Raw genomic sequence first — 27,905 nt, forward strand, 5'->3', positions numbered from 1 at the left:
ATGTAATAAAACTCCTTAGGAACTATACTACTTTATAGAAATTCTTTATACTCAGTTTTTTGAGGCTGAAAGTTTCAGTGACGGTAACCAGTTTGACTGTCCATTTAGTCAATATTGTGTTTATTAAAAGCCTCCCTTGTGTTAGGTGCTTTCTTAAGTATACAGAGACAACCCAACTCTGAATCAAAGTCAGTAATAGTTCATGATCTTTTGGAATTTATAGTCTATTGAATACTACAGTCAAAGCAATTATAGTTAATAAATGCTATGACAGTGAAGAGTAAAATATCTTGAGACTATCTAGTGGGAGTATTTTCAACAAAGCAGTAAGAATAGAAAAATTAGAATTATAATGTGTAAACAAGGAATGAACAACAATGAAGCAGAAATACCTAGAGTAAAAAATCTGGCTATAAAGGAAAGAAAAGAAAAAGAGAATGGTGGAAGAAAAGATGAATTAAGGGAAGGTTTGCTTATGTTTTGGGCTTCCCTGGTAGCTCAGATGGTAAAGCATCTGCCTGCAATGCGGAAGACCAGGGTTCGATCCCTGGGTCCGGAACATCCCCGGAGAAGGAAATGGCAACCCACTCCTGTATTCTTGCATAGACTGAGGAGACTGGTAGGCTACAGTCCATGGGGTCACAGAGAGTCGGACAAGACTGAGCAATTTTACTTTCACTTTCACTTTGCTTATGTTTTAATTATACTAAATAGTATACTACAGTATTAGTATATATAATATTGTACATAATTTAGAAGGAAAATTATGTGATTATGTTTAAAAGCCAGTGAGAAATGGGAACAAGGAGGACAGGAATAACTCTGAAGAGAAAGTCCCTGGAAAGCGGATCCCAAAGTATAGACGGAAAATTTAGCTTGGGTTGGCAAAAAGAACAATTTTTCTTTCTAAGAGGAAGAAATGACAAAAATGAACCGGGGAAAAAATAAATTTTGATGGTAAAAGGTAAAAACTTAATAGTTTCTCTTTTCTTTGTGAAGAAAGAGTTTAAACATTTAAATTTTACTCCTGTAAACTCAGAAGTTACAAGAAATTTGGAATTGGTTCTACTTAGCCTACCCTGAAAAACTTGTATTGTGAAAATGTCATTATGGAGAACAGGATAATTTCACAGCTCTTTCCACTTCCAGTGTGTTCACCATTACATATATAGAGAAAAATCTATATTTTATATACAAATAAGTTTACATTCTAATGACATGAATGTATATTTCCTATGTGGAGAAGTAAGCAGCAGCAGAATAGCTAAATGTTTATGAAGATTCATATAGAATAGTGATTAAAAACATGAATTTCAGAGTTAGACACACTGAGTTCAATTTCCAACACCACTACTTATGCTAACTTACCAAGCTGTAGTTTCCTCATCCATAAAGTGAAAAAAATATAACAGTACCTAACTCAAAGAATTGTGGTGAGTACTAAGTAAAACAAAATATAAAAGCATTAAGCACAGTGCCAGCATAGAGTGTTTGATAAATGTTAGCAAATATTATTATAACTGGATTATTCAATACTGAAAGTTTGAAAATGAATAGTGGAAATGGGACCAAAAAAAGGTGAGAAATTCAGAGACAATTCACAGGTAAAAAGGTTTAACACACTGGTCACAAATTAGAAACAAGGGTGCCAGAAGCAATAAAGATAGACTATTTGCCTGAGTATGAGTAACACAAAGTCTTATAAAATATTTTAATTCTTTAAATTTCTGAATATTTTAATTCTTTAAATTTCTGACGTAGCTATACCTCCTTGCCAAGCAGCTCACACACAGATCTATGATTCTTCAAAGCATCTTGAATTGTCTGGATTTGCATAGAAACTGCAGACAGTACAGATTCTTCCAGTCTATTGAATTCATCAAAACAACCCCAGGCCCCACACTTTACCAAGCCAACAAATATTCGTCCCATTGACTTCACATCGATGCCCTTAAAAATAACAATTAAAATTATATTCATTAAACATAATTAAAAACTCTAATAATAATCTAATACTTTATATCATTTAGTGAGAAGATAATCATTTCATCCATCTATGCCCTTTGGTTCTTTATTAGTTATTCTTTTAAAAACTAGGGTGGTTTCAAGGAATAAACTAAATAATTCATGTGAAAGCATTCTGAAAAGCACAAGAACTAAAGATTTTGTTTTAGTTATTCTTTAAGTCAAAATATAAATCCTACACATAATGCTCTGAAAATGGTACTTTTAATGAATTTAAGATTTTCTCCTCCTATCTTCACTATTCTCCTTACAACAAGTGTTTTTCTACACTCTAACATAAATCTTCATTCAATATTTAAAATTATTTCTTATAATAGTTATCTTTAGAAAAGCTTTTAGACTATACTATATGCAACCTCTCTCCATTTTACTTCTCAAAACAAATTTCATTTTCAGAAGTAGAGTGATTTAAAATATAGCATTTCATATATATAAATATGTAAAAATTATTTCAAACATCTAAGACACTATTACATAGTTTGATAATTATTTATTCTACCTCATCACAATTGAAAACTAAAACTTGTCTTCCAAGAAGTCCACCTAAAGCTTTTACTGATTCAGTTTTTCCAGTTCCAGCTGGACCATAAGGATTTCCTCCAAGTCCCATCTTCATGGCTTGAGTGAGAGTTAGGTAGCACTTGTCCGTCAGAGGAGTATAAACAAGCTTGGGAGCATTACCCTATATGAGAAATATAAATTTCAAACATTCACATTCTATTCAACATTACAAATATCATATAGTGAGAGATTCTAGTTAAAAAGTCTAAAAGGCAACAAAAATTTAAAGTTGTTTACTAAAAAATACTTTAGTAAAGAAACTTTCTAAAGCACAAAATGGAATTCAACTTAGTTATTTCTCAAGCATGCATTTTATTCTATCCTCAATTGATAAACTGTTAGGTTTTCCATATAGTCTCTCAAGTTCTTTTTTGTTTTTTAACAACAAAAAATTTTGTATTGGGGTATAGCCAATTAACAATGTTGTGACAGTTTCAGGTGAACAGTGAAGGGACTCAGCCATATATATATATATATATATATACACACACACACACACACACATATATATACACACACATATATATACACACACATATATATATACATACACACATATGTATATATCCCCCAATCAAGTTGTTGATAATGTCACAAATATATACCTCAAAGACAGATAAATTAAAAAACTGTATACAATTACACACTTTCCAATACAACTCAATACAACTGCATACAATAATTCTATTTTGTATTTTAAAATTCCTTAAATTTTACCATCTTCACAAATCAGAACTACTTTGGAAATCTCAAAGTATAATTAATCTGGAAAATTCCTTATGAAATTAATAATCTTAAATTACCAAATAATTCTCAAAAAACAGATTCAAATTGCATTTTATAGAGTTTTTTCTTCAATTTAAGTGGACAGATTTGGGTCTCAAAATTAATTTCCTTTTTGAAAGAGCCAGCAGGCAATTCTCCTGACATGCTTATTAACATAAATGTCAAACATATCCTGATGACTGATTCACTATGATGGAAAAAGGCAAAGAGCATACAGATGGATTTTTTGAGAACAGATTACATTATTTGCTTTAAAATTCTTTTACCTTACAAACTGAAGATATTTAACAAACATACTTTAACATATTAACTAATTTCGGCCTTGTAAAAGGAGAGACAAACCAAATTGTTTCTACCAAGGTTGCCTAATATTCACTTCTCTTTGGATTAGAGAAATATTTCAGTCTACATAAATAAATACTACTTCAAGAAATGGCACATTTAAAGAATTCAGCACAACACTGCCATTATTTTAACTTTTTTGTAAACAGAATTTTTCCAATATAGCATCTTTCTAATTATGATGAAATAGAAGACAATAACACAAACAAAACTCTTAAAAGTTACAACTAAAATTAAAATAACTCTTTCATTCAATAGCAAATTTCCTTTAAAGTAAATAATTTCTAAATGGAAAAATTAAACATTTCTGCCATAAGGCATACCTGGTATTCATAAGTATACTGAAGTTCAGAATCCACCATTTGAACATAACATGTGTGATCACTTTTCATATAGAATCTAACTTGTTTTTTCCAAGCCCAGTCTTCAACTGTATGAATTTGCACTTGGTTTAACTGCTTCACCACATCAATATTATGAATAATGTCAAGAATAAGCGCTTTAAGTTTAAGCTCCAGAATGCCAGATTCTGTATATAATTAAAATAATTGGAGAAAATGTTAGCCTGTGATTTATGTACTTCAACATTTTATATGTATATATATGAATGATTCCTTAGCAAAGTTATATATATATGATTCCTTAGTGCATTTAATTTCATAATCCATCTTAACAGTACAGTAACATACATCATGCAACTCAAAAGAACGTCAAATGCACCAATAAGAACTGTGAGTGTAAAAACTAAAAATTCAATGAAACAGGGGTTCTAGGTCCTTCTCCAAGGGAGTAAGGACACTCAGCCTGGCTCTCCCTCTGAATGCAGGTATAAAACACACACAACCTGCATTAAACAGCTATTTAAGACTGCAGAAGTAAAGAGTATCAGGCAAATTGGGGAAGGACAGAATCAGAAGTACAACCAAACCAGTGCTAAGTTTACCTTTTTCCTTTTTTCTCTCTTACATGCATGGACCTGGACTCAGTGTTGCCAGAAACCACAGTGGTGTTACGAGAGAGAGTTCAAGGACAAGGCCTCTACCTCCGAGTTGAAAAGCAAAAATGGAGTCTCCCCATAGCCACAGCGCTGGCAGGGGAATCCCAGAAATGCCTAAAACTCCGAAGGGAGAGAACCGCCCTCTCAAATTAGAGAAGCCATGACCCCAAGAAAGGAGACAAACCCAAACTGCTCTTTTCTCTCTTCTCTCCATCAGATGGTTCAAGACACGGCCCAGTCACAGGAAGTGTGCGGGAGAGCGCAGGGAGCCCCTGCTCTCTGACCGGAAGTCAAAAGGGTAGCCCGAGGGAACCACAGAACCCGGGGGCGTTCACGGAGCCGGAGGAGCCGGGGAAGACATCCTGGAAACTTCTTCCTGAGAGAACTGAACCTAGACTGAGGTGCAGATTAAATCGGCCTTTGATGACTGGCCACTAGGCGGCACACATGGGGGAAAGGTCCGAGGATCTGAAGAACACAGCACAGACAGAAGAGACGTGGGACCCACAGCCCACAGAAGGCTGACTGGAACTTGGGCTGAACCTAACGAGAGCACTTGCTCACAGAAAAATATCAACACTATCCGGAAAATTTAAATAAGACTCAGATTATTGTAACACAATATTCAAAATGTCCAGGATACAATCTGAAATCATTCAACATGAAAAGAACCAAAAAAAAAAAAAAAAAAAAAAAAACAACAACAACTCAATGAAGATATTCTCAAGTGAAGGAAATCTGTAAGATTCGTATTCAGCAAGTGAGTGAAGTCGCTCAGTCGTGTCTGACTCTTTGTGACCCCGTGGACTGTAGCCCACCAGGCTCCTCCGTCCATGGATTCTCCGGGCAAGAATACTGGAGTGGGTTGCCATTTCCTTCTCCAGGGGATCTTCCCGACCCAGGGATCGAACCCAGGTCTCCCGTATTGCAGGCAGACGCTTTAACCTCTGAGCTACCAGGGAAGCTCTAAAAGAAACACTAAACGAAATTCTTCAAACAAAGATAATGACACCAGAAGAAACCAAGATGAAGGATCGGCAACAGAAATGGTAAGCATCTAAATACAGTAAACTATTCTCAGGTCCTCTGAAATACAGGTGATGGTAAAAGGAAAAGTTAGACTCTCATGGAGTTTTCAATGTATATAGATAAATATCTCTATATATACACACATAGATAAATATATATCTAATATATAATATATAGATAAAGGTAAATATACACATTGAAAACATAAAAGGGGGAGGATAAAGAAATCTATACAATGGTAAGGTTTCTACATTCCATAAAAAATAATAAATTATTGATTCCAAGTACAATATAAAAGTTAAGTATATCTATTATAATTCCTAAATTAACCTCCAAAATAGACAGATTATTGATTGATTGACAGACAAAAGCACAATAGATAAATAAAGATAGAATACTAAAAGAAATGTTCAAATAACAAAAGTCAGCAAAAAATGGAACATTTTTCCATACCAGTATTCCTTGGATCCTCAGAACTTGTATCAATGTTAGTATAGTGCTCTAACTTATTTACCAGCTGTGTTTCAATCTGATGAAGACTATGATCTTTGATAGCATTTTCTACATCTTCAGTGAATTTAATTTGTTCTGCCAAGCATAATATCTAATGAATAAAGAGAAAAATTATTTTTAAAAGGTGAATTTATTTAGAAATATTTTATAAATGTAAGGAAAGATACCTCTTTCCAAATTTCCAATTACATATTGGATCTCCCTACGTGAATGTCTTACTGGCACCTCAAATATTAACAGAGTAATACATTTGTAGGAAAAGCATTGTGTGATGTAGCTGAAGCCTACTTCTCAGAAATCATCTCTCACTATTCTTCTACAGGCCTATTTTTGGGCCTTTGAACGCACTAAGCTTATTATAACCTAAGTGCCTTTGTACTTTCTTCCCATGACTCGGTTCATAAATGGCTTCTGTTAACCAGCAAAGATATCAGAATATTTAATCCTATTTAATAAAAAGAGTAATCTTGTAGCATTCGAAAATAATCTCTCAGTATACCACTGAAGTCTACAATTTCAAAATACCAATTTTATCTTAAAGCAAGATTTGTATGTTCAATCTAATCCCCATAGAGACTAAATATAGATCATCTTCATGTTCCCATAAAACATGAAATATTAATGCTGTTTGTGAGGATTTCTGTAATATAACCTATATAGCAAGGTTACTGATAAAGCAAACAATACATTTAAGTACCAGATTTTAAAAACATATTTTAAAATACTTTGAAACAGTTCTTAGATGGAAAAGGACCCTCCTTTAAACTAAAGACGTGAACCATCCATCATCACATAAAGCGCTAAACCTACTGACCAATTACTACTGAACAGATAGTCTTTTTCTTATATTTACCTTTTAGCATCCAGAAAAGATCATTAAATGCCTCTATTTCTCAGACGAACTCATTATCTATATAGACATTTTAAAACAATATAGCAGGCTAAGGGGCTGTTTGCTCTAAGTCAGAACATTATATAAGTACCACATCAAGTTCTTTAACAAAAAAGAAAATCAATTAGTAACTTTCCAGGGCAAAGTCATCTCTCATACTTTGTAGTACAAAACTCACCAGATTCTTTAATCAAGTATATGGTAAAACATTTAATTAATCAAATATATGGTAATGCATTTACTTTGGCCACCTGATGTGAAGAACTGACTCATTGGAAAAGACCCTGATGCTGCAAAAGATTGAAGGAGAAGGAAAAGGGGATGACAGAGGATGAGATGGTTGGTTGGCATCACCAACTCGATGGACAGGAGTTTGAGTAAGCTCTGAGAGCCGGTGATGGACAGGGAAGCCTGGCGTGCTGCACTTCAAGGGGTCGCAGAGTCAGACATGACTGAGTGACTGAACTGGACTGGAAAGTATTTAAACAAATCCAAACTTGCTTTGTAAGAAAAGACTTTGCTCTTTAATTTTCATATGAAAATGTTCACATGCCACCTCGAAACTAATATGTACATATGTGAATTTTCATTCAGGCGGTACTACTGAATTTCTGTGTTATAAATAAGTGTACATCAATATATCAATTTTTAACAGTCTGCTATACTTTCTATGAGAGACTAACAGAAATGATACTCAAGACATTAGTCTTGACTAATTCTCATGTCACATACCATTCAGATACTTGAACAGACACTAAGATTTTAATTGCCTAAAATATAATGGTCACTAAGGGTGCTGCTCCACTAATAAAATCTAACCTTCAAAATGAGTTGCCATGGAGGTGTTATTATACCCTCTTTAACTAAGTGGCCAAAAGAATCACTCCAAAGATAGGATGTGAACCAAGGTAAGTCAGAATCTTTCCACTTTATTATGCTGCCTCCTTCCCAGACGAGAAAGTGCTTTCCCCACCTTATTTCAGGTCCTCACAAAGATGTCTTTAGAGAACTGAATAACAGCACACAGTAACCTGTTTCAGACATTCATGTAGACAATTATACTATTCAATCCATTTATATATGGTCTCTTGAGATAATTTTTTCTTAACATTAACTGCTAGTAAACTAGAATTATTTTCTAGATACAGTTTAGTAGTTCACATTTTTACAGAGCTAATGAACTATTTACATTTATATTTTTAGTAGTTCACATTTTACAAAGATAATGAGCTATTTCAGTTCGGTTCAGTTCAGTCACTAAGTCGTGTCCGACTCTTTGCTACCCCATGAATCGCAGCACTCCAGGCCTCCCTGTCAATCACCTCCCAAAGTTCACTCAGAACCATGTCCATCGAGCCAGTGATGCCATCCAGCCATCTCATCCTCTGTCATCCCCTTTTCCTCCTGCCCTCAATCCCTCCCAGCATCAGAGTCTTTTCCAATGAGTCAACTCTTCACATGAGGTGGCCAAAGTACTGGAGTTTTAGCTTTAGCATCATTCCTTTGAAAGGACACCCAGAGTTTCAGCTTTAGCATCATTCCTTCCAAAGAACACTCAGGGCTGATCTCCTTCAGAATGGACGGGTTGGATCTCCTTGCAGTCCAAAGGACTCTCAAGAGTCTTCTCCAACACCACATTCAAAAGTATCAATTCTTCAGCGCTCAGCTTTCTTCACAGTCCAACTCTCACATCCATACATGACCACTGAAAAAACCATAGCCTTGACTAGATGGACCTTTGTTGGCAAAGTAACGTCTCTGCTTTTGAATATGCTATCTAGGTTGGTCATAACTTTTCTTCCAAGGAGTAAGAGTCTTTTAATTTCATGGCTGCAGTCATCATCTGCAGTGATTTTGGAGCCCCCCCAAAATAAAGTCTGACACTGTTTCCACTGTTTCCCCATCTATTTCCCATGAAGTGATGGGACCAGATGCTATGAACTTCGTTTTCTGAATGTTGAGCTTTAAGCCAACTTTTTCACTCTCCACTTTCACTTTCATCAAGAGGCTTTTTAGTTCCTCTTCACTTTCTGCCATAAGGGTGGTGTCATCTGCATATCTGTGGTTATTGATATTTCTCCCAGCAATCTTAATTCCAGCTCGTGCTTCTTCCAGCCCAGCATTTCTCATGATGTACTCCGCATGTAAGTTAAATAAGCGGGGTGACAATATACAGCCTTGACATACTCCTTTTCCCATTTCCTGTTGTTCATGTCCAGTTCTAACTGTTGCTTCCTGACCTGCATATAGATTTCTCAAGAGGCAGGTCAGGTGATCTGGTATTCCCATCTCTTTCAGAATTTTCCACAGTTTATTGTGATCAAAGGCTTTGGCATAGTCAATAAAGCAGAAATAGATGTTTTTCTGGAACTCTCTTGCTTTTTCCATGATCCAGCGGATGTTGGCAATTTGATCTCTGGTTCCTCTGCCTTTTCTAAAACCAGCTTATAAATGAGCTATTTACATTTTAGTAATTTATATTTTTTCTTGACTGTTCAGAACCCAGAACTGTTTCATGCTCAATTCAGCAACCTTCTTTAGACTGTAACCCCTAATACATCTCCTGATAAAACTCTCATTTCCTCAATATAATTCTTATGCAATTCTTACTTTGGTATATTTTTTAATATTGTGTCTTTTATTCTAAGTCAATTTAAATCCTACCTGGAAATTGACAGAATACTAGGAAAGATTTCCAGAGGTAATAAAACACTTTAATTCTGGCTTTGCAATGGCATTATTTTATTCATCAATGATTATTTTTATTTTTCTCTGAGAACTTAAGATTTTTTAAAAACATATTTTAGCCTGACTTAAACTGCTAAAAGTTGCAGCTGATACAAATGCTAAAATAGCTAACAGTCTAAAATGTTGCAAGTTTCCTATCTAACTTCTCATGCTTTAGAGGAACCAACATAAAAACCTGTTCTAATAGCTGCTAAATGTTTTAATTTGAAAAACAAAAAACAGGTAGATTTTCCTGTGAGAAATCACAGATTATCTCAATGCCTGCCTTTCATAGTCCCTAAGAACTAAAGTTCCTGATATCCTACCTGTATAGTGTTAGTCTCAACCAGTAATAAAACTAATCCTGAACAAGGCAGGATATTTAATCCAAGTCCTAGTGCTATACTTTAATATGGCTCAGAACAAGTTTTGTGAGAACAAGTTTTGTGATACATATCCAACATCCAGTGTTTCAGAAATAAGTTGCTATAAACACTGACCTGCAGCAATATCTGTATCAACCTTGCAACCTAGCTCTCTTCTTTGCTGTCAAAGTTCTAGTTCAGGGCTGTGATTGTTTCAGACCTACACTTCAGTTCAGTTCAGTCGCTCAGTTGTGTCCATCTCTTTGTGACCCCATGGACTGCAGCATGCCAGGCCTCCCTGTCCATCACCAGCTCCCAGAGTTTACTCAAAATCATGTCCATTGAGTCAGTGATGCCATCCAACCATCTCATCCTCTCTCGTCCCCTTCTCCTCCTGCCTTCAATCTTTCCCAGCATCAGGGTCTTTTCCAGTGAGTCAGTTCTTCACACCAGGTGGCCAAAGTACTGGAGTTTCAGCTTCAACATCAGTCCTTTCAATGAGCATTCAGGACTGATTTCCTTTAGGATGGACTGGTTGGATCTCCCTGCAGTCCAAGGGACTCTCAAGAGTCTTCTCCAACACCACAGTTCAAAAGCATTTTGAGGTTACCATAATCTTCATTACCTCCACCATAGTTTGGCCCCAGGTAAATAGCAGGGAGGGAACACAGCCCCACCCTTCAACAGAAAATTGGATTAAAGATTTACTAAGCATGGCCCCACCCACAGAACAAGACCCAGTTTTCCCCTCAATCAGTCTCTCCCATCAGGAACCTTTCATAAGCCTCTTATCCTTCTCCATCATAGGGCAGACAGACTGAAAACCACCATCACAGAAAACTAACCAATCTAATCACATGGACCACAGCCTTGTCTAACTCAATGAAACTATGAGCCATGCTGTGTGGGGCCACCCAAGACAGATGGGTCATGGTGGAGAGTTCTGACAAAATGTGGTCAACTGGAGAAGGGAATGGGAAACCACTTCAGTATTCCTGCCTTGAGACCTACAATAACACTCTGCTAAACTTATGCCAGCTCCAACCTCCTATATTAGTTCATGGGAAGAGTGAGAGACAAAGTTATAGAGACTGTGATTCTTCATCAGTGAAGGACTAAGCGTCTGGAACCAGGGAAGTACTACATCACTGATTCTGCCTCCCAATTCTACCCACCGCTGGCTTGAGAGCTGCAATGTCAACAAGTTTCTGCTTTGAAAGCATCCAAATTATAGCAAACTAATCGAGCTGGAAGGGAATTTCACTATTGTGCAGTTCCTACATCACATTTTACAGCTGAGGGACTGAGGAAGGTAAGCAATTTGTCAAATGTTCACTGCTAGATAAAGGGACAACAAAGATCCCAGCTGTTTAAGCCTCCTGACCTCTAGATCAGGGCTCTCCCAATGATACCATGCCTGCTTCTAACGAAGACATTCCCTTACCTGTGAAGGGAAAAAGGATGGGTCAATTGCACCTTGAGAACTTCGACCAGCAGTAACACATTCTATCAACAACTCTTTCAAAGTTTGCTTCATTTCCAAGGATAAATCATTTAACCAAGTCTGAAAATAAGATTAGAAAATGTATTTCTTATTACACCAGTCATAAAACAAAAACACAACCTAATGACTCTATTTTTTATTTCATGAAGGTTATAATTTCTTACTGACTCTCTCATTCCAAAAATGTGCTAAATGGCATATATTTTTTAATAAATTATTTAAATAAATTGAAAACAACTATTTTTTTCACCTCTTGGGATAATGCTAAGTGTGAAACTCAAAAATTTGTAGTTAGAGATCACTATCATTATCCATACAAACCAAAAAAATATGAACATTTAAAAAGTAACTCATTCGTTTCGTCATTATGACAAACCAAACTAGACAGCTGGGCCAGAAAATTAGAGCTACACTAACTGGCTAAGTCCCCTGGCTCATGCTAACCTGATGATCTCATATTTAGAAAACTGTAACTATAAGAAGATTGCTTCATTAAGGTAAACTATATTATTTAAGGAGTTAAGCTCCCTCTTCGAACAAAATTAATTCTCTTTCAAGGTCAAAACAATTTTTCAATTATTTGATTATAGATAAAAGAATAAAAGTTAACTAAAGTCAAAATAAGAATGATAATTGATCAAAAGAACAATTAATATTTAAGAATCACTACTTAACTTTAAAAAACTGCATCACTCTCAACAAAATATAAGGACAAAACTGCAAGCTTCAATAGCTTTTCATCATTACTTATTTTAACTCTAAGTTCTAGCTGTCTACTGTTTATTTTTAGAGTGTTTTCCAGTATTAAAAAGAGCACAAGGTTTTGCCCAGTTCAAAAGCCACCGCAGCTAAAGAGTAAGAGCTTTCGGTGCGAGACTGCAGACACCTACTCTGCGACCATCACAGGAGCTTCCAGAGTGCTGTGCCCCAGCTGCTAACAGCTTTTTCTCTGTGTATTCCACCAGTCCTAATAAAATTACAATAAAGGAAAACAACAACAAAAACAATAAAACCCTTCACCAAACATGATAGCCACCTAACAAATCTATGCTTACAGCCACCTGATTGATACACTCCATATCCAGTAAGATGTAGAGGCCCAACCAAGAATGGACATTTTATAAACTGTACAGCTATATATATGATAAGGCCTGGACCTGCCTTGCAGTTGGAAGATAACTTTGGAACTTAAAAATTATAATTTGATGCATACATCCTAATGCTGATGGCTTTATCTGTGTAACTGTAATAGACATTTGACAGTTCACTTCTAGTCCAATAGAACAAATTAACCAATAGTTGTAGTATAAATGCACTCGTTTCAAGTTTACTTGTTCACTTACATCATCTTATACAACTCAGATTCTGAAGAAAAAAAGAACAGAGACTTACTGAGAACTTATATCCAAACACCATGTGGGCATGCGTGTGTGCGCACTGAGTTGCTTCAGCTGTATCTGACTCTGCGACCCCGTGGACTGTAGCCCGCCAGGCTCCTCTGTCCATGGGATTCTCCAGGCAAGAATACTGGAGTGGGTTGCCCTGCCCTCCTCCAGGGGATCTTCCTGATCCAGGGATCAAATTTATATCCCTCATGTCTTGGGTATTGGCAAGTGGGTCCTTAACCACTGGTGCCACTGGGAAGTCACACTATAGTGTACCTAACACCAATTATCTCCTTTAAGTTTCAATGAAAGGCTTTGCAATAGCTAGTAGGACTTCTCATTTAATAGTTAAGAAAACTGAGACTCAGTTATTTAGCTAATAAGTTGTGGAGCTACAATTAATATCCAAGTCTTTTTGACTTCAAAGAAAAAGTTCTTTTCAAAGTTACATGCTGCAATTCCAAAAACTAAAAATTCATATTCTCCTTAACATTAAATCATTGTGAACTTAACAAAAAAAATTATTTTTAAGATATGAGAAAGGTTCCTAAAAGGCCTAAATTAACCAACATACTCTACAAATTGACCAAATTACTTTTGATACAACGTTCATACTGTTAATTTTTTTATACTTTCACATTTGAAAAGAATTACTTACCTCTACATTATTGGACAGAAGAACTTTATTTTTAAAAGGTACAACTTCTCCTTCTAAAGATTTCATTGCAGTTATATGTTTTAATTCCTCATCAAAACAGACACTGTGTATGCCTGTATTACAAAAGAAACAATTTAAATGCAAAGCTTCCTTAAACACATAGTTATTAGATATTATATATGATTACAAAATGTATACTTCATAACATATTTATATATTAGAATTATATTAGTTCAGTTATATAATAAAAAAACAACAGCTTTTCATCACCAAAAACTAAAAACAAACCAAATACCCAAAAGGTGAATGAGAAACTGTGATATATTTGCACAACTATTTTCAGCAAAGAAAGGAATAAAATATAGTTGAAAATATTATGATTGAAAAAAGCCAGGCACAAATGAGCACATAAGAATACATATTGATGATTCTACTTATGTGAGATAAAAAGATAAGAGCAAAGAGGGAAAGCAAACAATACTTCCTTTTCCCAAAATTTACACTCACTTTATGGTATAAAAAACAGATATGACCTAGTTTGTATCTTCAGAAAAACTTCATAGGTTACTATTTACAATTTAAAGAAAGAAACTAGATTTCAGAGAAGTAAACTAATAACTAACATATAGTAGAGGTAGAACTTGAAGGCAAACTTTCTGATTAGAAGAACTCTTTGTACTATCTCCATAGGCCAAATCAGTTATAGATATAAGCACTTTAAAGCTTAGGATACACAATGGTTAGTAAATACTTCTGTAAAACAATGGAGAGTAAATATTTGAGGTTTTTATGGTCCTATCTCTTTGTCAGTCACTCAACTCTATGCTTGTAGTACAAAAGCAGCTACAGAAAATAATGGGCATGGCGGTATTCCTTTCAACAAAAGCTTGTTTAAGAAAAAAAAAAAAAAAAACAGATAGTAAATCAGATTTGGCCTGTAGGCCTATAGTCCACTAATCCCTGAATATAAGTGAAGATGAAATTTCTTTTTCCAACAAATAATATTTTAAGAAAATAATAACAATCATTGTTTGTGTAGCAAACCAACTCCAAATGCAATTACTCAACTTAAATGATTCAACAACATCAAAGCATATGGCACTGTAACTCTCCACTTTACCAGGTAATCTCTCCTATTCCTATAACCTAATCATCATTTATGGGCTTCCTGGTCACTCAGTGGTAATGAATCCACCTACCAATGCCAGAGACACAGGTTTCATCCGTCGGTGGGGAAGATCCCCTGGAAAAGTAAACAGAAACCCATCCCAGTATTCTTGCCTGGGAAACCCCATGGACAGAGGAGCCTAGCGGGCTATAGTCCATTGGGTCACAAGAGTCGGACAGAACTTAGTTAGTAAACAATTATCATCTCTACACAGATGACTCCCAATTTTATATCTCCATTCCAGGTACCTCTGCTAACAATAATTGCCTACTGAGTATATCCACTGGGATGATACTCTGGAGACCTTTAAACTTAGTAATGAAGGGACATGTTCTTCCTCACTTTCAGACCTTATATTGGGCTTCCCTTGTGGCTCAGCTGGTAAAGAATCTGCCTGCAGTGCAGGAGACCTGGGTTCAATCCCCGGGTGGGAACATCCCCTGGAGAAGGGAAACGCTACCCACTCCAGTATTCTGGCCTGGAGAATTCCATGTACTATATACAGTCCATGGGGTCGCAAAGAGTTGGACATGACTGAGTGACTTCCACTTTCACTTTCAAGACTTATGTTTGGAGAAGGAAATGGCAACACACTCCAGTATTCTAGCCTGGAGAACTCCATGGACAGAGGAGCTTGGCGGGCTATAGTCTATGGGGTCACAGAGAGTCGGGCACGATTGAGTGTCTAACACTAAGACGTATATTCTTTAGATCTCACTCAAGATGTCATCTTGACATATGCAAAACTGAGCTAAATGATTCACAGATGTTTCATGGACACAGCTATAACCCCACTGCTTATGTTGATCATAGAAATTTGTCAACTTACTAGTTTGCCTCACCCACTAAGCTGAGTTCTTCGAATACATGATCTGCATTTTATTCAACAGTCTGCCTAAGAACCTAACATTGTGCTTGGAAGATAGCTGAAACTCAATAAATATCTGCTGAATAAATGTTGAATCTTACCAGCAAAAAGCTTCTTAAGGTGAGACTGAATCACTGATGGATTAGTAGACTGGCCCAGTATTTCTAATAAGTCATCATCACCAATAAAGTAAAATCTTGGGAATGCTGAGCGTTTTTCCTTAAAAATAAAAACAAAAAGAAAAAACTTATCTTTTCAAATAACTAAGATATTAAAGCACTTTGCAATTTATTATACAAGGATTAAAAAAAAATACCTCCAAAAATTCATTTAATGATTTCTGACATCTTTGAAGCTGATCAAGTATCGTTAATAGAGAGTTTCTGATTCCTGCATGAGTAGTTAATGTTGTGACTCTATTATCTTTCTTGATGTCAAGCATTATTGATCTGCAGAAGAAAAAAACTTACTTTCACATCTATTTTAATAGTCTTTGGCTGAAAAAGGGATATGGAGGCTTTTCTTTGTCTGCTTAAAACAAACTAGTAATACCAGTATAACAGTAATACATTATTATAAATCTAATACATAATCCTTAAAGTTAATAATAACCCATTACCATTTTTAATCTCCTTTATTGCATATTCTCTTATTTTATCAACTCACTAAACAAATATTAAGCCTTACCTCATAGAGATAATGGCCCAGTGACAGATAAAGAGATTAAATAATTTCTCCAAATATTCAAGTAAAGTTAAGATAAATGCTAAGAAAGCAAAGTACAAAAACTTGTTAAAGTGGTTAATGGGAAAACCCTTAACCTATGACTTATCTGAGAAAGTAATTTAAGCTGAGATTTAAGTAATAAAGAAAAAGGCAATGAGTAGGAGGGAAGCAGTTTCTGGCAAAGATCATGAGAAAGAGCTCAGTATTTTAGAGAAATGGGATAGGAGTAGATCCTCAGATATGTTTATCCTTAGAGCAATAGAAAACCATTTTAAAGTTTTACTTAATAAAGGAAACAAGTAATGCAACTATTTTTTTAAGATTACTCTGGCTTCTGTGTGAAAAACTTATTGGAAAAGAAGAGAACAAGTCAAAAGATTATGCAGTAGTCTGAAAAGTTTAGAATACTTTAGAATAAAACCAAAGAAGTGGAGATATAAAAGATGTAATACAATAGATAAGTATGTTACAATCAACAAAATCTGGTAACAGTGGACTTGGAAATGGAGAGAGGGGTCAAAGATATCCATTATGCTTCTGCTTTCAGCAGTTAGGTGGTACCATTTATTGGGAAAGAAATGACAGAGAAAATACTTGTGGGAAAGGGATGTGAAATAAAGTTATGAATTTAATTTTGACATGTTGAGGATATTTAATATATTTGGAGATCAGAAAAGAAAGACAGGCTCAATAAACAAGTTGAGAAGACCTCAGCAACTAGATGAGAATGGATTCTGAAAGAAGTTCAGCTCATTAAACAGAGAATATGGAGTGAGAAAACCTACAGGCAGAAACCTGGAGAATGTCTGCATCTAAATATTTAGACAGAGCTGAGGACTAGGAACCAGGAGGAGAACCAGATAGTCAGGCAGAAAACCAAACAGGACAGGATCACAGAAGCCAAAGGAATAGACTTTCTAAGAAGGAAGAAATGCTCAACTCTATTAGATACTAGTCAGAGATAAAGTAAAAAAAATGTCCATCAGATTTACAGTGGGAAAGTGGCAATTTTAGGACGTGTATATTAGTAATTTTACTATTGCTATAATAATACAGTAATATTATTATAATAATATTCATATTGTTGTTGTTTAGTCCCTCAGTTGTGTCTGAGTCTTTTGTGACCCCATGGACCACAGTCCACCAGGCTCCTCTGTCCATAGGATTTTTCAGGCAAGAATACTGGAGTGGATTGCCATTTCCTTCTCCAGGGAATCTTCCTGACCCAGGGATCAAACCTGCATCTCTTGCTTTGGCAGGTGGATTCTTTACCGCTGAGCCACTTCAGAATCCCCAATATTAATATTATATAGATAATAATATTACCTATACAACATTAGACTTCTCTTGTGGCTGACAGTTAAGGATCTGCCTGCAATATGGGAGACCCAGGTTCGATCCCTGGGTCAGGAAGATCCCCTGGAGAAGGAAATAGCAACCAACTCCAGTATTCTTGCCTAGAGAATTCCATGGACAGAGAAGTCTAGTTAGCTACAGTCCATGGGGTCACAGTCAGACATGACTGAGCGACTACACACACACACACACACACACATATATAATATTAATATAGGTGAAGGAAGGTGAAGTTGCTCAGTCGTGTCCGACTCTTTGCGACCCCGTGGACTGTAACCTACTAGGCTTCTCTGTCTGTGGGATTCTCCAGGCAAGAATACTGGAGTGGATTGCCATTTCCTTCTCCAGGGGATCTTCCCAACCCAGGGATCGAACTCGGGTCTCCCGCATTGGAGGCAGACGCTTTAACCTCTGAGGTAAAGTGGTAAAACAGACACCACATCAAAATTATTCAAGAAGTAAATGACTCAATGAGAGAAAATAGTTTCTCAAAAGGAACCAAGAAAAAAAAAAAAGTTGAGGACACAGATAATACTAACAATGTAAAAAGTAATTAGCTTGGATTAAGTACCTCACAATATGAATAAAAACTCATCGTATGTGTCCTCTTTTTTATGTAGAGTACTGACCTAAAATCTTCATCAACTCTGTTGAAGCGTGTCTGTTCTTTTGGCAATGCTCCATGGCCAAAAATGGGTTCCAAATATACCCACTTTCTCTGAATGTGGTTTAAATTCTGTAGATATTCATCTAACTCTGCAAGTTTTCTTTCCCAAATTGACACTTTATCTTCAAACCCTTTATAATAAGGGGAATCCTTTAAGGATTGAAGAAGGCATCTGTTATCTCCAACTTGATTTACTATATCTTTCCAGTCTTTAATCAGCTTGATGGTTCGACTTTGGCTGTCTTCATAATCAACCAATGTAAATACTGCTCCAACTCCCCACAGATCAAGTTCACGTAAAGCTTCTCTGATTGTAACTTCACCTTGTGCCCGACTATTTAAATCCTATTTAAAACAAAATATCCATATTTATTATTTCAACATACAAAATAGGTAAGCTATATCTATTTTATAAGAAAGTATATTTTTACTTGACTTTTCACTGTAAAGCAAAAAAAAAAAAGGTAAGTGGATATATTTTAGATGCAATCCAAAGAATTACTGGCTAAAATATAAAGGGATGTCTGGTTCACATAGTCAAAATATATACAAAGTTCTGCCCTATGCTTTTACTTGTAAAAAAAATTTAAAACATCCATTGCAAACCAAACCTCAAAAATATTTAAATTTTGCAGAACTCAGCAATTTTTTTTGGTAACTTAACTGGAAGTTCCAATACATCTAAAATGATTAACAATCATCTAGAGTTACCTCCTATAGAAGTCATGCTTTATAATCTTATGATTATCTTCATATGTGCCAGGGTAATCAGCAAAGATGAAAACAGATGTATTAGATAGAAAAATAAAACTACTTAACATCAAAAGTCCTTTTACAGGCAGAACACAAAACAGAAAGTCTACTACTTATGACATAATTGTACAAGTTTTACATTTACCTGAGACCTATGCTAAAACTGATCAGCAAATTGGTTCCTTGTTTAGTTCTCTGCATTTTTGTATCCCTGAGCTTCTATTTATAATATACCCTATGATCATAAGTGTATTTCATGTAAAATGCTTTGTGTCTGCTGACTTCTATCTTAAAGTAAGACATATATTATTTCAGACTTTTTTCTCTCTCTCAAGGAAGGGGTTTATATTGTTTCGATAGCCCCATCTATAGATTCAGATATACTAATGAAAGAATAAAAGAATAGTGGAACACTGTCACTATTTTTAAGCGAAGAAAGAAATTTAACTTGCTGTTTTAAATAAAATATAAAACAAAAATATCTGTTAACAAAGGTCAGATCTATGGGATATTTATAAAAATGATTCTTACTTTAAGGTCTGAAGCTTTGGCAACAACTGTATCAGCTACTCTAAGCAGATCACCAAATAGTAATTTCTCTAAACTAGTCCCCCTCGGAAGGCCAAGAAGACGAAAAAGGTCAAGCCAGTGATCTGGAGAAAGATGCTCCCCTCTCACATATTTCAAGACAGGAATGGCAATCTGTTTAAAAAAAAAAAAAAGATATGCATGTATATATATATTAGCAAAATGCAAATTACTATTTAATTTTATTACAGTTATGTATAAACATTTTAATAACTATTATCTTAATAATCTTGAAATGATTAAAAAGAATTGTATAATACTTTTTATTAAACATTGATGTGGATACATGCAAATTTCCCTTTGTAACTTGATGTATTTTAAAACATGACCTAAAATATTTCTATTTTTATAAATTTAGAAAATGACCTATATCCTAAATATGCTAAATGGCCCACATCCTAATTGCTAAGTTTTAAATACTCCACTTTATAATAAATTTAACCATAAATTTCTTACCTTTAACTTATTTCATATTGAAGCAGAAATATTAGTAACTTTTCTGGTTTACTCTATACTTTGTATTTTTTTTGTGTAATGGAATCATTAAAAATAGATAAACTAAAATTACAGTTTGGGCTTCCCAGGTGACATCCCTGCATAATAAAGAGATACACAAACACTGCAAACATCATTTTTAAACAATAGCATAAGTAAAACTATCTTACTTTATATTTGTCAACCTCTGATTGTAATTTCACTGTCATTACTGAATGTTCTTCAACCTTTCTTAATCTGTCATGCCAATTCATCAAAAATTCCTCAAACAGATAGGTCTTAGTCCTGTAAAATAGTAGAAAAATATCTTAAAGTTTACATCCCCAAAAATACCAAAAAACTATCAGAATGTAAATATTATTTATGAATCAAACCGAAAAGTAATCCAGTCCTCATTGGCCATTTCTTGAAATCCTTGCTGAAACTCTTCATAAAGGGCCCAAATTTGTGCACAGCTCTCAATATCCTTAGAGATGCTATATGCCAAAGAGAAGTTGGGCTCTTCTAGGCCAAAATGATGGCAGTCATCACTGTAGAAACAAGTAGTGAAATATCAGTAGATTTTTACAAAAGAAAAACTGTTAAATGTCAGTAAGTTAAACTAACAGCTTAACTGCATTCCCTGTGTATGTGTTTGTGTGCGTGGATATGACAGTGGAGGTAGACAGTAGGAGGCTATGACTACTTCACATGAGAATTTTACTTTAACTACTTATCAATGGGCTCCTCTAAATTCATTAATATGCACTTTTCCAAAGGAGTCAAAGTAAAATTCATAATATATCAATATATATTATATACATAATATAGATCATATATAACAAATGTTGAGAATTACACAAATTTGTGGATAAATCTGAGAATAGATTAAAGAATATCCATTAACATTGTTCTTGGTTGAAAGAATTAGTTTCTAGAATGCAAGATTGTTGTTGTTTAGTTGCTACATTGTATCCAACTCTTGCAACTCCATGGACTGAAGCCCACCAGGCTTCTCTTTCCATGGTATTTCCCAGGCCAGAATGCCATTTCCTCCTCTAGGTGATCTTCTTGACCCAGAGATTGAACCTGCACCTCCAGTACTGACACGCAGATTCTTTACTGCTTGAGCCAACAGAGAATGAAAGATATTCCTCTCCTAATTAGTGTAATGTCACTTAATAAGCATGGTACTAAAGCCTCCAATCATCTATGGAAGCAATTAATTTATGGATGTATTTGCCTAAACAGACCAAACTTATATCAATTTTTATGAACATTTAATATTTTAATTCCTTTTTATTGGACTATAGTTGCTTTACAATGTTGTTAGTTTTATTGTACAACAAAGCAAATCAGCTATATGAATACATATGTCTCTGCTTTATTGGATTTCCTTCCCATTGCAGTCAAAACAGAGCACTGATGCAGTTTCCTGAGCTGTACTGTAGGTTCACTACGAATAAAGCTAGTGGAGGTGATGGAATTCCAGATGAAGCTATTTCAAATCCTAAAAGATGATGCTGTGAAACTGCTGCACTCAATATGCCAGCAAAGTTGGAAAACTCAGCAGTGGCCACAGGACTGGAAAAGGTCAGTTTTCATTCCAATCCCAAAGAAAGGCAATGCCAAAGAATGGTCAAACTACCACACAATTGCACTTTTCTCACATGCTAGCAAAGTAATGCTTGAAATTCTCCAAGCCAGGCTTCAACAGTACGTGAACTGTGAACTTCCAGATGTTAAAGCTGAATTTAGAAAAGGCAGAGGAACCAGACATCAAATTGCCAACATCCACCAGATCATCAAAAAAGCAAGAGTTCCAGAAAAACACACTACTTCTGCTTTATTGACTATGCCAAAGCCTTTGACTGTGTGGATCACAACCAACTGTGGAAAATTCTTCAAGAGATGGGCATACCAGACCACCTGACCTGCCTCCTGAGAAATCTGTATGCAGGTCAAGAAGCAACAGTTAGAACTGGACATGGAACAACAGACTGGTTCCAAATCACAAAAGGGGTACATCAAGGCTGTATATTGTCTTATTTAACTTACATGCATAGTACATCATGAGAAATGCTGAACTGGATGAGGCACAAGCTGGAATCAGGATTGCAGGGAGATATATCAATAACCTCATGACACCACCCTTACGGCAAAAAGTGAAGAGGAACTAAAAAGCCTCTTGATGAAAGTGAAAGAGGAGAGTGAAAAAGTTGGCTTAAAACAACATTCAGAAAACTAAGATCATGTTATCTGGTCCCATCACTTCAGGGCAAACAGATGGAGAAACAGGGGAAACAGTGACAGACTTTATTTTTGGGGGGCTCCAAAATCACTACAGATAGTGATTGCAGCCATGAAATTAAAAGATGCTTGCTCCTTGGAAGGAAAGTTATGACCAACCTAGAAGTGAAAGTGAAGTCGCTCAGTCGTATCCGGACTCTTTGCAACCCCATGGACTGTAGCCCACCAGGCTCTTCTATCCATGGTATTTTCCAGGCAAGAGTACTGGAGTGGGTTGCCATTTCCTTCTCCAGGAGATCTTCCCGACCCAGGGATTGAACCCAGGCTCCTGCATTGTAGGCAGACGCTTTACCATCTGAGCCACCAGGGATGACCAAGCTAGACAATATTGTAAAGTAAAATAATAATAATAATAAGAAAATAAAATTTTTTTAAAAATTAAAAAAAAAAAAAAAGCAGAGACACAACTTTGCCAGCAAAGGTCCATCTAGTCAAAGCTATGGTTTTTCCAATAGTCATGCATGGATGTGAGAGTTGGACCATTGATGCTTTTGAACTGTGGTGCTGGAGAAGACTGTTGAGAGTCCTTTGGACTGCAAGGAGATCCAACCAGTCCATCCTAAAGGAGATCACTCCTGAGTATTCACTGGAAGGACTGAGGCTGAAGCTGAAACTCCAATACTGTGCCCACTTAATGTGAAGAAATGACTCGTTTGAAAAGACACTAATGCTGGGAAAGATTGAAGCCGGGAGGAGAAGGGGACGACAGAGGATGAGATGGTTGGATGGCATCACTGACTCGATGGACATGAGTCTGATTAAACTCCAGGAGCTGGTTGGTGATGGACAGGGAGGCCTGGCATGCTGCAGTCCATGGGGTCACAAAGAGTCAGACATAACTGAGCGATTGAACTGAACTAACTGACAGTACGTTCTGATTAGGTATCTATTTTATATTTTATAGTATCAGGAGTGTATATATATAAATCCCAATCTTCCAATTCATCCCAGCCTCCACCCTTTCTCTCCTTGGTGTCCATACATTTGTTCTCTATATCAGTGTCTCTAGTTCTGCTTTGCAAATAAAATCATCTATACCCTTTTTTTCTTGCCTGGAGAATCCCAGGGACGGGGGAGCCTGGTAGGCTGCCGTCTATGGAGTCGCACAGAGTCGGACACGACTGAAGCGACTTAGCAGCAGCAGCAGCAGCATACCCTTTTTCTAGATTCCATGAATATGCATTAATATACAATATTTAATGCAATTATTAAACTTAATATTTTATATTATTATAACATAAAGCAATGAATGTTTTTAAGTTTCATCTTTTTACTAGGTTCATTTTCCAGAAGCTCTAAAAGTAATTTTCCATTAATTTTATATATTCCATTTTCAAATACAATGAGATCATATAAAGCAAATATATTCCAACTCCTTAATTTAACTTTTAAATAAATTTAATTTTCTATTATTATTTAATTTGCTATTATTACTTCTATTATTTCTATTTCTAGGCCCAACCGGAAACTTGGTTTTATTTGCTTTTCTCTTTCCTAATATTATTCAACAACTCCTAAGAAAACAGAAGCATGAGCACCTAATACTGGTATTTTTAAACCTGCTGAAGCTTATAAAAAGACATTAATATAACAGATACAGGTACATTATTAGCTTAATATATAAACATAAAACTTTTTTTCCAAAATGAGCACTATCAGGTTTAAAGAATAAACATACAGCAGCTTTTTCCTTATGACTTCAAGATCATCAAATTCAACTTTCTTCTCTTTTATTGACTTTGCACTTTTATCAAGAGTATTCGGCTGGCCTGTTTCAATAACATCATCACCAGGCTTTAGTTGGTCCCAACGAGCTTTAAATTTTTCCAGTTCTTGATAATAAATCTGAAGACGTGATTTGACGTTTCCTTTCATCACTTCAATCTATAAGTCAAGAGTATACATAATTTAACTCAATGTAAATTTCTACTTTATAGTCACATTTTTACTTCCAATATTTTCTATTTAAAGGTCAAAAAACATCAATATCAACTTTTCTAAAGAGTCTTCTTCATTATTTATTTCAAGTACAATAAATTAACTCAAAAATAAATTAGACACCAAATTTACAATAACAAAAGATATACTGCAAACATCAACATTACAAAACCATTCATATGACTAACAGCATCTGTGATAACTATCAACAAAATTAATTAATATGATGAAAAAAGTTTACTCAGTGACATCCAGTTGTTCTACCTGATTATACAGCTGCTTAATAAAGAAGGGCATCTCCCAGTCTCCCAGAACACTAGGTTCTGGTCAGTAGGATATGAGCACAATAGATGCACACAGCTTCCAGACTGCACTCTTACAGGACACCACACACAGTAGGTAACAAACCATTCATAAGAAAGTCTGATAATACGGTCACATATATTCCTGGTATGGCATAAAGTGAAGGTAAACTCTGTGACATGATCATCACTTATACAAAATATCTTATTACATAGAAGGGCTGAGGGAGATCAATTCCATCAACAATATAAAATTCTTATAAATGTGAGCTATAATGGAATAAAGACAAGAAATTGTAAATAAGGGAAAAAACTGTTCTCATTTTAACAAAGAAAGCTTCTTACCTGGTCTTTAATCATAAGTTGGTGACTTTCCATCATCAACTCAAATTTATCCCACTTAGCTTTCAGATTACTAATTGTTTCTACACCTCCACCTGCCACAGTCCGTAAAAGTCTGTTTTTATCTTCAGCCTCTTGAAATAAGGGCAAAATCTAAAAGTAAAAAAAAATGTGAAAAACAACATACTTTATCAAATTTATTAAGATTCCATTTATTTAAAATTGTTTTATGATTTGCTTTTTAAATCAGGATTTTTGCTTTTATATAATTTGTTAAATTTCTAGATGTAAAGTTTCTAATATATATTATTACATGCAAACTCAACTAAAGCACTCAAACATCAGTTAAAAAGGATAATAAAAGTGGTAATATGAAACTAAATTAAATCATGATTATAGAAAGACAATACTATACCTGTTCAAAGTAACATTCTTATTATACAGGTTCCACTCAAAGAAAATGCTGGAGACTTTTATGGTTTGCAATTAATTATCTTTTTTGTCTGGCTATTGATTGTGAAATCTGAGAAACATCTTTCACTACTGTGATTATGTAGCAATTACCCACTTAATATGATTGTATCATGATTGGTCAACAAACAGAAAAATTATAGAATTCTATATCACCAAAACTACCATTTAATAGAAAAATCTGTAATCACTTTTTACGATCCAGATGCATATCAGAATTATCTTGAAATTTTTTGAAAAATGCAAATGCTCAGGTATAGCTTTTTTTCCTCCAAAGTTCCAGATATGTTTCTATTGAGCAGTCATGTTCAAACACAACTGGACTATATGATGATCTTTTACTTTTATCTAGTTTGTTTCACTTTTTCTATTTCATATTCAGTGCTACCATTTCATTTAGTTTATGTTTTCCAATTTTTGTTGCAACAAACAACAAAGGTTTACTATATAGCACAGGGACCTACAGTCAATATCTTCTAATAACCTATAATAGAAAATAATCTGAAAAATAATATATGCATATAAATGAATCACCCTGCTGTATACCTGAAACATTGTAAGTACTATACTTCAATAAAATATATATATAAAGAAAAAATTAAAAGAAAGAAAGAAAGGAAAAACTGAAGAATCGGAATCAAGCTTCTGTATTTAGCTTCTGCCTGAAATGCCCTGAGTTGTATATAATGAGCAGTCCATTAAACAGTCCAGGTGTAGGTCAATAAGTGTTAAACTGCTCAAATTGCTTCTAGATCTTTTAAAGCACCATAAAACAATAGTGTCCTATAATTTATAACTGTACTTTTGCTACTCATCAAAGCAGTAAAATCCATTGAAAGCTATTTAAAAATCATTATGCTTATATAATAGACAACAGCAACATAAAATCAAATATATCTCAATGGCCAGTTTACAATTCCTGAGAAACAGAGAAACAATTAACCAAGAACCCATGTTGTACTAGGAACACCGGTGAGAGAGAAGACAGAAAGTAAAAGTTGCATCCAACTCTTTGGGACCCCATGGACTCTACAGTCCATGGAATTCTCCAGGCCAGAACACTGGAATGGGTAGCCTTTCCCTCCTCCAGGGGATCTTCCCAGCCCAGGAATTGAACTGGAGTCCCCTCCATTGCAGTCAGATTCTTTACCAACTGAGCTATCAGTGAAGCCGTGAAGAGTAGGATTCTCATTTCCAGTGTGAAAAGAACTTAAGCCTGTGAAGACATTACAAGTTTCCAAGTTTGTGTCGTGCATGTAAGCGAGCCAAGTTGCTTCAGTCATGTCCAGCTCTTTGCAACCCCATGGACTGTAGCCTGCCAGGTTGCTCTGTCCATGGGATTCTCCAGGCAAGAATACTGGAGTGGGTTGCCACTTCATACTCCAGGGGAAGTTCCCAATCCAGGGATCAAACCCATATCTGTCTCCTGCATTGGCAGGAGGGTTCTTTACCATTAGTGCCACCTGTAAGCCCATTTCCAAGTCTATCTGCATGCAAAGCTACTACCCACAAACCAACAGAGATACATACCAAAACACCCTTCTGTAACATCTTGCTGCTGAAAACTCAGCAGTGACTCCTCAGTGTCCATAGAATCGTGTGGCTCACATGACCTGGATTCTGTCTAGCTCTTTATTCTGTCTCATGCCACACCCTGCCTCACATGTAGTTCCCAACATACATCTATTTCCCTTAGTTTTTGTGATGATATGCTTCATGTCTTTCATTCCACGTCATTATCAATCTCCTTTGCTGCCTCCATCTATACTTGAACTCTAAATTTTGAAATGCTCAACCTGATTCTATACACTCTACCGTTTGTCAATCAGATGAGCTAGTTCAATTCCATGGCTTTAAACATCATGAATATTAAAATGATTTCCAAATGCCTATCTCTAATCTTCACCTTTACTCTAAATTCCAAATTCCTCATTCTACATGACATGTCAATCCCTGCTACCTCCAATCCCCAAACAACTCCTCTCTAGTCACCTTCATCTCAGCAAATGATACCATCAGCTTCCTAGCTGCTTAAGCCAAAAACCTAAGAGATATGTTTATTTCTTTTCCTCTAATCCCCTGTCTACTTCTAACACATCAGAAGACCATGGTATAAGCTTGGATCATCCTTTGTACACCAACTGAAGTATCCTACTAA

The 27,905-nt window shown here is 35.4% G+C and overlaps 1 protein-coding gene across 2 annotated transcripts in view; it reads right to left on the reverse strand.

Moving 5' to 3' along the window:
• The window catches only part of DYNC2H1 (dynein cytoplasmic 2 heavy chain 1), a 388,421-nt gene that overhangs the window by 314,023 nt on the left and 46,493 nt on the right, over positions 1 to 27,905 (reverse strand). For both annotated transcript variants that reach the window (XM_040257838.1, XM_040257837.1), the window contains exons 21-34: positions 25,280 to 25,429; positions 24,373 to 24,578; positions 20,780 to 20,935; positions 20,576 to 20,690; positions 19,854 to 20,024; positions 18,532 to 18,914; positions 16,137 to 16,269; positions 15,922 to 16,039; positions 13,785 to 13,897; positions 11,682 to 11,801; positions 6,194 to 6,344; positions 4,038 to 4,243; positions 2,525 to 2,707; positions 1,768 to 1,950 (exon numbers count right to left, since the gene is read on the reverse strand). In XM_040257838.1, the coding sequence (XP_040113772.1) occupies positions 1,768 to 1,950; positions 2,525 to 2,707; positions 4,038 to 4,243; positions 6,194 to 6,344; positions 11,682 to 11,801; positions 13,785 to 13,897; positions 15,922 to 16,039; positions 16,137 to 16,269; positions 18,532 to 18,914; positions 19,854 to 20,024; positions 20,576 to 20,690; positions 20,780 to 20,935; positions 24,373 to 24,578; positions 25,280 to 25,429 (2,388 nt within the window). The remainder of the gene's footprint in view (positions 1 to 1,767; positions 1,951 to 2,524; positions 2,708 to 4,037; positions 4,244 to 6,193; positions 6,345 to 11,681; positions 11,802 to 13,784; positions 13,898 to 15,921; positions 16,040 to 16,136; positions 16,270 to 18,531; positions 18,915 to 19,853; positions 20,025 to 20,575; positions 20,691 to 20,779; positions 20,936 to 24,372; positions 24,579 to 25,279; positions 25,430 to 27,905) is intronic.

This window comes from Oryx dammah, unplaced genomic scaffold (genome assembly GCF_014754425.2).
Source record: "Oryx dammah isolate SB20612 unplaced genomic scaffold, SCBI_Odam_1.1 HiC_scaffold_17, whole genome shotgun sequence".
Taxonomy (NCBI): domain Eukaryota; kingdom Metazoa; phylum Chordata; class Mammalia; order Artiodactyla; family Bovidae; genus Oryx; species Oryx dammah.